This window comes from Mangifera indica, chromosome 4 (genome assembly GCF_011075055.1).
Source record: "Mangifera indica cultivar Alphonso chromosome 4, CATAS_Mindica_2.1, whole genome shotgun sequence".
Taxonomy (NCBI): Eukaryota; Viridiplantae; Streptophyta; class Magnoliopsida; order Sapindales; family Anacardiaceae; genus Mangifera; species Mangifera indica.
In genome coordinates, this window is record NC_058140.1 from 11,504,950 (window position 1) to 11,517,455 (window position 12,506).

Consider the following 12,506-nt stretch of genomic DNA (forward strand, 5'->3'; position numbering starts at 1 on the left):
TCATGACAAGAATTATTTACAAATACATTTTTGTTAGAAGGTAAATCAAACCAACCATTCAATAAAAAGCCTGGTTTTTTGTTTACTTGGCATTGCAAGTTTGCTTATTCACGGTTACATGAAGAACCCAACAAAAAAACAAATTAAACAAGCTAATGTGATACAAGGCCAACAACAGATTTAAACTTATATGATGAGTTACAGAAGCCGACCGAGGAATTCGTCGATGGTGGTGTATTTGACATCTGGATAAAGTTGGGTGGCCTCCACTCCGAATGATGGTTCAATATTGAAGTTGGTGTGATCTCCCCTCACAAAGGCCGAGTGCTCAATAGCTAATATCACATTGCGTGGAGGCGCAGCTTCTGCAACATATGAAAATAGACTGGCAAATTGTCCATTCTCTTGTACCGAAAATAACAAAATGAATTTTCACTTACCTTGAATATCCTTCAGAATTTGCTCTTCTGATATGTAGATCCTTTCAAGGGTTTTGCCAATCTTTTTTTCCCACAGAGACACAAGATCGTTAAATGAGTAAATGTTGGCAGGCGGTCTGATGTAAAGGATTCTGTTCAAGGTTCTCGGATCATCCACCGCCCTGATAGTATAGGTTGCAACATCTTCTTCCTTGATGTAAATTACTGTACATGAGATCATATGATGACACTGGTTTGATTCAAACAAAGTTTACAATGAAAATTTCCCTTTTACCTTTTGGATTCCCATCTCCTAAGATGAAAACTTTGTCCATCGGGGGACCTGTGGCCCCTGGCTGCGAGAAGTTCGAAAGGTATGCATCAGCAAAACCATTGCAAGATACATAGGTGTATGGAATTCCTTCAGCCTCAACAAGTCGGCGGATTTTCGCTTTCGTAGCAAAGGCTGTTTTTGCTGGCTCAACAGGATGAACACGATCAACATCATTTCCAAATTCTGAAGGGAAGAATCTCTGCATAACATAAAACCAATATCACTAGTTAAAACAGTCTACCAAAATTGACATCATCTCAGTGTTCATAGTATAAACTTAAAACTTACCTTAACATTTCCAGCTTCTTTGATCGCAGCGATAATATTGACTTGATCAACCAATTGAGGGCGAGACAAAGTTGATATCACCACGTCCACTTGTTTAATGGCCTTCACCAAACTCTCATGATCCTGCAAATCTCCCTGCATAACAATGCAAACTGAAAAGGTTACATACATTTAAGTAATACTTCTAACTAGTGAAAAAGTATAGCTTACCGTTAGGAGATTGACTGCGAGGCTCTTCAAATTCTCCAACAACTTGGATTTAGAAGGATTACAAAGCGTTGACTCTCTCACGAGCATGAAGGTTGGGTGGCCGGCTTTCGCGCTGGCTTCCACAATGAATTTCCCGATATATCCAGTCCCACCGATGATCAGAATCTTGCTTTTCGTTGCCATTACAAAAATTCAGATCAAAATCAGAGAATTTTTCCTTCCTTTGCAATCTTGTAAGTCCTGAAAACTGAATAAATATTTGATGAAACTTTATTTATGCTTCTTTTGTGTGTTCAGTTTCAGCAGTTTCATACTGACGTAAGCCGGATAGAGAGTTGACTTGTAACAGCGTGAAAGATACAGCACAAGGTGTGCTTCTTGTAGGCCAAAGGACTTTTTCTTACCGAAGTTTTAATGCAAAGTTAAGTATATACTCATATAATTTCAAAAACCCAAATACTCATTCATAAATTAATTTTTATTAAAATTTTTAATTAGAGATAGAGTAAAATTATCATTTTATTACTAAATCCTAAAAATTTATATAATTCTCTTTTTAGTTTACAAAACTAATAATTTCTTCTAATAGTAAGTTTTGAAAAATTTACTTTTTCCCCCTTAAACTCAAACCCTAGGGTTTCAAAATTTGGCATCCATGGCAATGATAGAAGTAGATCTAGATAATGACAAAAACACCCACTGCAGCGATGAAAACAACCGAGACGACTGTTTTATGACGAAAGCATCTACATTAGGATGACGAAAGCGCATTTAGAATCTAATAGACGAATCGTCTGATTTGTCTTGACGATAACGAAGACATTGTTAAGATGAATTGTTTCATCTTAAGTCGTCAAGACGTTGTCTTGAATCGTCCTCTATCGATAAAGACAACGAAGAGAGACAAGGATGATTCGTCTCTCTCTGTCAGCAGACAAAGAGACAAAGATTTCATTTTCATCTGTTCATTGATGTCTTTTTGTCTCTTGACGACGAGGGAGAGCCGATTAACAATTTGGGTGGGAAAAGGAGATTGTTGGGGATGAAGTGGCTGTCGAAAAGGGGAGAAAAAAAAGAAACCTAGGTGGGGGAGGGGGGGAATAGTAACTTTTCAAAATTAGTAACGTTTTGGTAAAGATGAAGATGTTAGTTTTCAAAATCTTGGGCAGAGAATAAGATAAAATTTTTGTCTCCTGACAACGAGGGAGAGCCGATTAACAATTTGGGTGGGAAAAGGAGATTGTTGGGGATGAAGTGGCTGTCGAAAAGGGGAGAAAAAAAAGAAACCCAGGTGGGGGAGGGGGGGAATAGTCACTTTTCAAAATTAGTAAAATTTTGGCAAAGATGAAGATGTTAGTTTTCAAAATCTTGGGCAGAGAATAAGATAAAATTTTTGTCTCTTGACAACGAGGGAGAGCCGATTAACAATTTGGGTGGGAAAAAGGAGATTGTTGGGGATGAAGTGGCTATCGAAAAGGGGAGAAAAAAAAGAAACCTAGGTGTGGGAGGGGGGGAATAGTCACTTTTCAAAATTAGTAAAGTTTTGGCAAAGATGAAGATGTTAGTTTTCAAAATCTTGGGCAGAGAATAAGATAAAATTAAATATTTTAAATAATATTATTGAAATGACAAATTTACCCTTGTTATAATAGAAATTTTTAACAGGGTTTGGATAGTGGGTGGGCGTTTGAGTTTTTTAAACCTTGCGAGTATTAGTTTGGAATTAGAATAAAAGTCCTTTGGCCTTTCTTGTAACAATAAAATTATATTTCTTTTTGCTTATATATATATATATATATATATATATATATATATATATATATATATATATGACGTAAAGATAAAGTAATATTTAATCAAATAAGTACAAAAGACTTATTCAAACCCAAGGTTTACTCTTTTCCTAAATTTCCACTCAGTAGCTTTAAAAAACTCAAATACCCATTAGTTGATTATTAAAATTTATAAAATTGATTAGTTTTATCGGTAAAATTATTATTTAATCAATGAAACTAAAAAAAAAAATTATCTTATTTTCCCCCTAAACCTAAAAAACTAATAATTTCTTTCAAACTTAAGTTTTGAAAAGTTACATTTTTCCTCTATTAGGTTAGAGTTTATTTGGCGCTCTCTCCCTTCTTCAATGACGTCTCCCTTTAGCGAGAGACTCCACACTCTCTCTCCTTCTCTAGCAATGAACTATGACGAAGACATTTGTTGTTGGAGAAGGGAGAGAGCACCGAGTCACTCGCAGGAGGGAAAGAGTGTCAGAGAAACCCTAATCTGATAGAGGAAAATATAATTTTTTAAAACTTAAATATAAGAGAAATTGTTACTTTATATTGCTTAAAGGAGAAAATTAGATAAAATTATATATTTTTTAATATAAACTATAACTAATATATTTTGCTAACTTTAACCACCATGAGTGAATATTTGAGTTTTTTAAAATTAGTAGATGAAAATTTTGGAAAAGAGTAAACCTCTGGGGGGGGAGGAAAGGGGAATACGTCCTTTGGTCATCAAAAAATGATACATAATCTCTATTTTTAATTATGTAATAAAAAAATTGTGCACGTAAAGTTAGATTCAAATCGAACTCGTTTGAGCTTGATTTGAGCAAACCCGAAAAGAGCCAGCATCAAATGAGCTCGAGCTACTCATCAAGTTCGTAAACTAAAAATTTTAATACAAAACGATACCGTTTTGATTAATGTGTATTAAAACGACGTTATTTTAATAACGAGTTTGTTAAAGTTCGAGCTCAAGCTTATTTGCAGCGAGCTCGAATCCAACCCTATGTGCACATTACTCTTATTGTTAAATAAATTTTATATATGGAAAAAAAAGGAAGCAAACAATGCATGAAACCCTAAATTATATACACCAACTAGGATTAATCCACATACATCTTACAAATATGTAGTACATAATCCAACCAATCAAATGTCAATAACTAATATTGATTAATAGTATATATAATACTAAAATTAAAAAATTTATAGGAATTCAGGCAAATCTAATACACCATAATTGATCAATAATTAATTTGAATTTGTTCAATTATCAGTTTGTTGAAATTGATCTTCCTTTTTAATATACGTCCAAAATGACTATAGCTTTAATGAGTGATTTATTTCGCATGCATTGAAAAGGGAAAAGGACTATTTCGCACCCATCTTTTAGCCCATTCTCAAACCTATACCCACGGGAGATCAAAAACTCTTTTTCCCACCCATGACCAAACTGCCATCCATTTTTTCAGTTAGGGACAGGGGCAAAATCATCATTTTATTGTTTAAAACCTTAAAACTTTAAAATTTCACCATTTTCCCCCTCCAGGTTTTAAAAATTAACAACTAACTCATCCTCAAAGTTTGAAAAGTTTAATTTCACCCTGAGGGTTTGCTTCCTTCTCCAGCCACCACCGACGGCCGACTCATTCGACCGATCTCTCATCTCCGATTACAAAGGACAACGAAGGACGACCCTTCGTCACCCAGATCTGGACGACGAAGTGTCGTCTAGATCTGGAAGAACAGAGGAAGGACGATGCTTCGTCGTCGCGTCTGGATGACGCAAGTGGTGCGACAAAGAGATCTCTGTCTCTTCGTCGCATCGTGCGATGAAAAGATCTCTGTCTCTTTGTCACACTGTGCGATGAGGAGATGAAGATCTCTTCATCGCACCACCGTCGTTGCACTAGGAGAAGGAGGAGGCCAATGACGACGTCGGAAGATGAAGTTGAAGAATGGGGATGAAACTGCTAGTTTTGAAAGTTATGGGGGGCGGCTGCATTTTGGAAAATATGGAAACCCTAGGTTTGGGGGTGAAAATGTTAGTTTTCAAAGTTTAAAAACTTTAGGTAAATGTGAAATGTTAGTTTCTAAAACCTAGGAGGGGTGAAAAGTAATAAATTTTATAACTTTTTAATATAAACAGTAAAATAACGATTTTACCTCTATTTCTAACTGAAAAAATGGACGACAGTTTGATCATAGGTGGGAAAAAGGGTTTTTGATCTTCCGTAGGTATAGGTTTGAGAATAGGCTAAAAGATGGGTGGGAAATAGTCATTTTCCCCATTGAAAAAATGATCTAGCCTTTGTCTAGATCATTATTGTCATAAACTAGATTTTATCTATAAAGCATACAAAACATTTAACAAAATTGATCATAATATACCCATAAAAGTTCATTCATTGAGCTATGCATTTATCCCAATTTTACTAAATTAAAGTAATATCTATATTTGCCCACCTTCGGAAAGTTTTCTTATAAAACAAAGATGGTTCACACAAACTCATCGAGGCACTCATCCACAGTGGTATACTTGACATCGCTCAGTTGCAAAGCACAAACATCTTGCAGCCCTTCATGGGACTTACGCATATTGCGTTATATCATGTTATTCCTTACTTTTCTCCTACTCACTGAGAATATATCCCATGATCATTTGCTTTTACCTTTTATATTACCATCTCCGAAGATGAACACCTTGTCCGTCGGGAGAACAGTAGTTAAAGGCTGCAAGAAGTTGGAAAGGTGCAAGTCAACAAAGCTACAGTACTGGATACAACATAGGTGTTTGGAATTCCTTAAGCCTCAACAGTTCTCTGGAGGGAAGAATCTCTGCACAACCAAAAGCATCTAGCCTAACAGGGGTCAACTGGAAATTTCCCTTGGCGGTTCCAGCTTCTTTAATTGCAGCTATAATCTCGATTTGATCAACTAATTGAAAGAGTGATGATGTTGGTATCACCACATCACCTTCTTTCGAGCTCTGTCTCCAGTGTTTAATGAAAAAAATTGCCATTTAGATTCGGTTAATTTGTCTAATCATGGACACGTAAGTACAATGGTGAGCTTAATGTTATTCTATTGCATTTTTGCTGGAATCATAAAATAAGATACAACATCACCAATTATATAAATTTTTGAGCCATTGGTACACGCAAACATGGCAAGACTAATATTTAAAAAGAAAAAGAAAAAACACAACTTGCTAAGAAAATAGCAGAACCAAGCTTATTCGTTGCTAGGTACATCAAATACAAGAAAAAGCAGGGAAAGCAAACCAGTATTAAAGCCTAAAATATATAGTTTATTTATTGAGGAGCTGTAGATAGACAAAGATGATTCAAACAAACTGATTGAGGTACTCATCCACGGTGGTGTACTTGACATCAGGATAAAGCTTTGTGGCTTCAACTCCAAACGATGGTTCGATCTCAAAGTTGGTGTGGTCTCCCTTCACAAACACTGAGTGGCCAATAGATAATATCACATTCTGAGGAACCGAAGCTTCTGCAAACATACCAAAAGATGTGAGCAATGTTAAACATAAAATTTTTATATGAAGGAATCTGAGGTCTGATATTTTTCACTAACCTTGAATGTTTTTCAGAAGTTGCTCTTCCAATACATAGACCCTCTCAAGGTTTTTACCAATCTTTTTCTCCCACAGAGAGACAAGATCGTTGAATGAGTAAATGTTGCCAGGAGGCCTTAGGTAAAGGACTTTGTTCAAGGTTCTTGGATCATCCACTGCTCTGATGGTATAGGTTCCAATATCATCTTCCTTGTTGAAAATTGCTGTAATTTTTAAGATGATACTGCTTAGATTCATTTAACAATACTAAAGAAATAATGCTGCATTTATATCATCAGCTAAACTATTCATACTCATTCAACTCTTTTCTCAAGCTCTCCCATATTATACAATGTCCATTTGAAGTAAAGGCATAAACAAGTTAGAGGTATGATGAAGTTCCCAATGATAATATGCCTTAAACAGTTACCTTTTGGATTACCATCTCCTAAGATGACCACTTTATCCCTTGGGGGAGATGTGGCTCCAGGCTGTGCCAAAGTGGGAAGGAAATAGCCAGCAAAGAAATTAGATGATACATAGGTGTATGGAATTCCTTCTTTCTCAACAGAGCGGCGGATGTTAGCCTTTATCCCAAATGCTGTTTTTGCCGGCTCCACAGCATGGACACGATCAACATCATTACCAAATTCTGAAGGAAAGAATCTCTGGATAAAATAAAACATTTTTCAGAACCAAGTCTTTGAGTTCAACAAAATTCCAACTAAAAATGGATCTATCCAACTGGGTAATCTCATTATAGTAATTTAAGTTTCATCTGATGTGTTTATGCTACAACAGGCTCACCAAATATGCAATCACAACAAAGGGAAGAAAGATCAAGGAAATAGTATAAATCAAAACAAACTGATTTTACCTTGACATTTCCAGCCTCTTTAATTGCAGCAATAATCTTGTCTTGATCACGTAATTGAGCGTGACCCACAGTTGAGATCACCACGTCTACTTTCTTAATCGCACTCACCAGACTCTCGTGATTATATAAATCTCCCTGGATCACCAAACACAACACTTTAAAATATAAAAAAATAACATCTTGATTTGACAATAATTATTTGATTATTAATAATTAATTATTTAGCAGATTCCAATTCTGTTCTCCAGAACTTGAATCCGATGCCAAGTGTCACTCATACACAGCTTGCGCTAGACATCGAAAAAAACCAAAAACAAAACCTCGATGTCCATGAGATGCATCGCAAAATTGGCCGAAATGAAAAATAAAGAAGCTAAAAAAGGTTACGTACGGTAACAAAAGTGACGCCGAGGGTCTTGAAATTGTCGATGACGTTGGATTTGGCAGGGTTAGAAAGAGTGGACTCTCTTACGAGTACGAAAGTCGGATGGCCGGCTTTTGCGCTGGCTTCCACGATATACTTTCCGATATATCCAGTCCCTCCGATAAACAGAATCTTGCTCTTTGATGCCATACCGAAATGCTGTTTCAAACTCGGATGTCCCTCCGTTCAGTACTTGAAGGGCAGTGAAACCCTACTTTATGGCAGTGCGCTTGGTATGTAATGACAGAAGTGCCATTGTCCCTTGACTGGATGATGTTTGAATGGTGGCATGGAAGCGTCCAGGTTCATCCCATGACAACACAATAATAACAATGTTTTATTGTATGATGTGCATGATGATGTGCATGTCTTTGGTCTGGATTAGAGCCAAGTTCATTTCTTCTTGTTTATGAGATTTGTGGGTATATAATTTGATTCTTAATGAGAAACGGGGTCGTCAGGCCCTTGGATGGGGTAATCTATTATTAAAAAATAACAATGTTTATTTATAAATATAAAATATCTAAAAAATTATGAAATGTAAATTATTGTTATATTTAATAAATTAATATATATATATATATAATTATTATATTTTATTATTAATAATAACAAATAAAACTATATTAATATTATGTTAAGATTTTTTAGATTGTTAAATTATAAAATTAATTTGATTGAATTATTTTCTCAATATTATGGTTTTTTATAATCAAATCGAATTAGTTGAATCATGAATAGATCAAACAAATGAATAAAACATGAAAAAAAAAAAAATTAGTTTAATTCAAAAGAAATTATAAATTGAAAAACAAAATTTAAAACTAAAAGTCTAAAACAACCCCTCAACTTTTGTATTCAACGACCGCGTCTCCGCCTCAAAGCCAAAATTTAAGGCACCCAAGCAGTTGTGTAGCCAACGACGGACAACCAACATCTTCACTGTGACGAAATTTGGCTGCTCTCTCCCATCACCCACGAAGGCGAGTCGACGGACGACAGTAGACTTTTCTGCCATGTTTTCTTCTTCAAGTTTGGCTCTTCTTGCTGATAAATTTCTATGAACGGTGAAGTTAAGTTCATGGCGGCTGCATTCATATTGGTGATGACTTCCGACGAATATTGGCGAGTCCTGGTGAAAAATGATAATGCTTAATCTGAATGTATTGAACAATATGTAAGTAAGAATTAAGACTTTCTTTATGCATGTTAATGAAATGATAATGAGATATTATTTACTTAAATACCTTAAAAATTATGTTAAGCATTTCTTTATGCATGTTTTCTGAAATTTTCTCTATTAAGATTTTATCTTGTTGTCATTATATGAAATTTATGAATTAAATTATTTTTTATAATTAATATATTATTATATTCTAAAATCTTTGTTATAGTAATTGCTAGTTTAATTTAAAATAAAACTATTTTTATTCAAAAAATAAAATTAAAATTATTGTATCTTATATATTATTTAACACATTAATTTAATTATAAATAATTATTATATTTTTATAAAATTAATAAGATAATATTAATAATAAAAAATATATTAGATTTCAATTACCGTATTTTCTGTGTGCGGCAAGATGAGCATTAATTGCATTGAAATGTATATTTGTTTGTTGGAATTCGGAAAGGTTAGGTTTAGTGTGACCATCTACCTACAAGCATGGATTGATACCTAACCACTAACATTTTCAAGTGCTGTGCTCATACCAGCGACTGAGAGCCTGAGAGAGTTTCTAGAATCATTATGAATTTTTAAATGATGAAAAACCTTTTTTCTTTCAAAGACCCAAACTTGTGATTTTTCTCTTTTGGCAGCCCGCTGATGTTGGCTTGACAATGGTCGGTGGCTGCAACCATTTAGCATACCTACAACCATCGGCATCAACAAAGACATGTGAGTTGACAGGAGGAAGTCCGGAAGTCTGGATCCAGGGGCGGACCTGGGCTTTGTGAGGGTAGGCCCAGGACCACCTTCAATTTGAAAAAAGCATTGAACATTTTGCCTAGGCCCACCCTCAGTTTTATATTAAAAAAAAAAATTGTATTTCCCATTTAGCTTTTTTGCAGCCCATTTCAATTCCAAAATAGCCCATAAGTAATTTTTTACAGTTGAAATTAAAAATAAATAAATAAGAGCAAGCCCACTTACCACTTTAAAGATTATTCCCAAACCAAAATGATGCCGCCCACAACTAATTTTTTTTAAAAATTAAAATAAAAAATAAAACAAAATATTCTTATCACCTAGCTAGCCCAATATATACAAATAAATAAATAAATAAACAAATATATATAATTTAAAAATAACTTTATATAATATGAAATCATAAATTTTTTCCATTTTTCACTTTTCAAAACATTCTTAGAAAGTGTGAAAACAAGATATTCTTACCAATCCACTAGTGAAAAATGAAAGAAATTTATAAATTCAAAATAAGTTTTATTGCTTTAGGTTTCTTAGAATGAGATTAAAAAAACAACATTATAAGATGCATATGAAATGTTATTGTTAGACACTTTTATAATGGTTAATATGAACCTAGGGGAGTGAATATGTTCTTAAAAATAAATTAAATGATACACTGTAACAAACTCTAGAGCAAATTTTACAAACCATACAATCGAAATCCCAACAATAAATTTAGTAGTAATAAACTTTAAAGCAGGAATAAACAATAACAGCAATAGAGACAAATAACAAGAGATAACTAATAACACAGTAACAATAAATGCCAATATTAATTGCAACAATAAATATTAATAATAACAACAATAAATAACAATAATATCAACAATAAATATCAATATTAACAGATAATATTTAGGGAGATAGAGTTGAAGAAATACTCATTTAGAGTAGTTCGGAGCTTTTTTTTGTAAGTCTCCTACATCCACTTCTCCAAGAAAACCATCTTGGAGTTTCACTATCACTCGAAGAATTTTCTATAAGTAGTATATTCGGGATTTCGTCCACTACACTATTTGATATGGGATTGCGTTCACAATATTTGTTTACAAGATATGAATAAGTTTTAAGTGAACAAAACTCTCAAAGAATAAAAGTTTTAAGCTCACGAAGAGTTTCAAAGAAATCAAGGTAAAATGTTTTTAGCTTTTCCTTTTTTTTTTTTTTTTTTTTACTTCTTTTGATTTTTCTTCTCCTCTTTTTCTCATCACCATGCTCTTCAATTTGAAACCAAATTTATGGAGATATTTGGTTCTATTGGGTTGAGTTCCTATTGACAGCCTTCTGAAAAAAAATTAGGCAAAGAAAAAGGACCTTGATTAGAGCTCAACGGATAGATTTAAATACTTCAATGGATAACTTTTAGCATGGGCGACAAAGTTGTGTCACAGGCGGCTTGCATTATTTCTGTGTTTATAAAAACAATCTAGAAGCTTGAACGGGTATATGTCGGGTTGCGCACGATTGAAGTACAGGTTTAATTTTAAGAATGACACCATTGGAAAGCTTTTAAAAAAAAAATTGCACGGAAGCGACAAACTTTACACTTATCGCACTTATACTGGATTCTACGTTACGGTTGGGATAATTTTCAGAATGGTCCGACAACGCAATAAATATTTTGACACATGATAATGACGCATTGGATAAGTCTGATAGCAATTCAGATGAAAATGTCATGGCTGAGATAATTTTCAAAATGGTTCGATTGGGACAATAAATATTTTGACACATGGCGATAACGAATTGGACAAGTCTATCAACAATTCAAAGGAAAATGTCACAACTAGGATGGGTTTCAAATGTCTCAGCTGGGACATTTAATGGAATTAGAAGAAAAATTTTTCTTGGACATATGACAACAAACAATTTGTTGGAGATGACACTTGACAAGAAAATGTGAGGAAAGAGGTCATGGGAGGGACAATTATCAAATGTCCCCCTTGGGACATTTAATGCTTAAAGAAAAAAATTTCTAATTTACTTGATTTGATTTGGGTCAACTAAATTTATATTTAAAAAGCATGAATATTTATTTTGGGATATGGCTTGAAGATATCATTTTATTTCCATAATGTTGAACGGTTGATACACGGTTTGATCTTAATTTGGTCACGGGCTATCAATTTTCACCAATATTTTTCTGATCCAGATTTATCTACAAATTTTATATTTAGTCCATTTGTAATGCATTTCAACATTCTTTGGACATTAATAAATTAAACTTAAATTTTTATCATCATCAAAACATTAAGATTCAACCGTTATCATTTTTCTTTTTGTAACAAGGAACTCCATTTGAATCAAATTGTTCTTGCGGGGCCAAGTCAATTACACTGAATAGAACAAATCTCATGTCTAATGATTGATTCTATAATCACTTAATCAAATAAGTTAAGAATTTAATTTTAATATGTCATCAAAGAAGATTTGAACCCATATTTTTTTAAAGATAAGTTTCATTTTTTGTCACTCAAACTATCTCTTGAGGGTCAAATGAAAATTTATTTGATCAAACAATTCCAGTATAATTAAAGTTGATCTCAATGTTATGATTCAGTGCAACTACTAGGAAACATTTAGACACAAAATTTAAATATGAAACACCA

General features: G+C 33.7%; 2 protein-coding genes across 3 annotated transcripts; both read right to left on the minus strand.

Annotated features, from left to right (window-relative positions):
• Positions 1-3: 3 nt before the first annotated feature.
• LOC123214968 (phenylcoumaran benzylic ether reductase POP1-like) lies at positions 4-1,549 on the minus strand. 2 transcript variants are annotated; one of them, XM_044634994.1, is made up of 5 exons: positions 1,252-1,549; positions 1,042-1,164; positions 715-952; positions 441-644; positions 4-365 (listed from the first exon to the last, which is right to left on the minus strand). In XM_044634994.1, exons 1-5 carry the CDS (start codon positions 1,432-1,434, stop codon positions 199-201), a joined length of 915 nt encoding a protein of 304 aa, XP_044490929.1. In that variant the 5' UTR covers positions 1,435-1,549; the 3' UTR covers positions 4-198. The 2 variants fall into 2 exon arrangements, with proteins under 2 accessions (XP_044490929.1, XP_044490928.1); XM_044634993.1 differs by having other exon boundaries at positions 1,042-1,176; positions 1,252-1,544.
• Positions 1,550-6,156: 4,607 nt separating this feature from the next.
• Positions 6,157-8,271, minus strand: LOC123214970 (phenylcoumaran benzylic ether reductase Pyrc5). Its single transcript, XM_044634995.1, has 5 exons — positions 7,890-8,271; positions 7,499-7,633; positions 7,052-7,289; positions 6,642-6,845; positions 6,157-6,557 (listed from the first exon to the last, which is right to left on the minus strand). The coding sequence occupies exons 1-5, from the start codon at positions 8,070-8,072 to the stop codon at positions 6,391-6,393; spliced, it is 927 nt and encodes a 308-aa protein (XP_044490930.1). The 5' UTR covers positions 8,073-8,271; the 3' UTR covers positions 6,157-6,390.
• Positions 8,272-12,506: the final 4,235 nt, after the last annotated feature.

What these genes read in the sequence shown, in the direction of transcription:
- LOC123214968 (XM_044634993.1), bottom strand. Translation starts at nt 1,434, where the DNA reads ATGGCAACGAAAAGCAAGATTCTGATCATCGGTGGGACTGGATATATC. An exon ending in TCGCAGTCAATCTCCTAACG is followed by an intron (nt 1,177 to 1,251) that starts GTAAGCTATACT and finishes ATTGTTATGCAG; the next exon opens with GGAGATTTGCAGGATCATGA. An exon ending in AATTCTGAAGGATATTCAAG is followed by an intron (nt 366 to 440) that starts GTAAGTGAAAAT and finishes CATATGTTGCAG; the next exon opens with AAGCTGCGCCTCCACGCAAT.
- LOC123214970 (XM_044634995.1), bottom strand. Translation starts at nt 8,072, where the DNA reads ATGGCATCAAAGAGCAAGATTCTGTTTATCGGAGGGACTGGATATATC. An exon ending in TCGGCGTCACTTTTGTTACC is followed by an intron (nt 7,634 to 7,889) that starts GTACGTAACCTT and finishes TTGGTGATCCAG; the next exon opens with GGAGATTTATATAATCACGA. An exon ending in AAGAGGCTGGAAATGTCAAG is followed by an intron (nt 7,290 to 7,498) that starts GTAAAATCAGTT and finishes TATTTTATCCAG; the next exon opens with AGATTCTTTCCTTCAGAATT.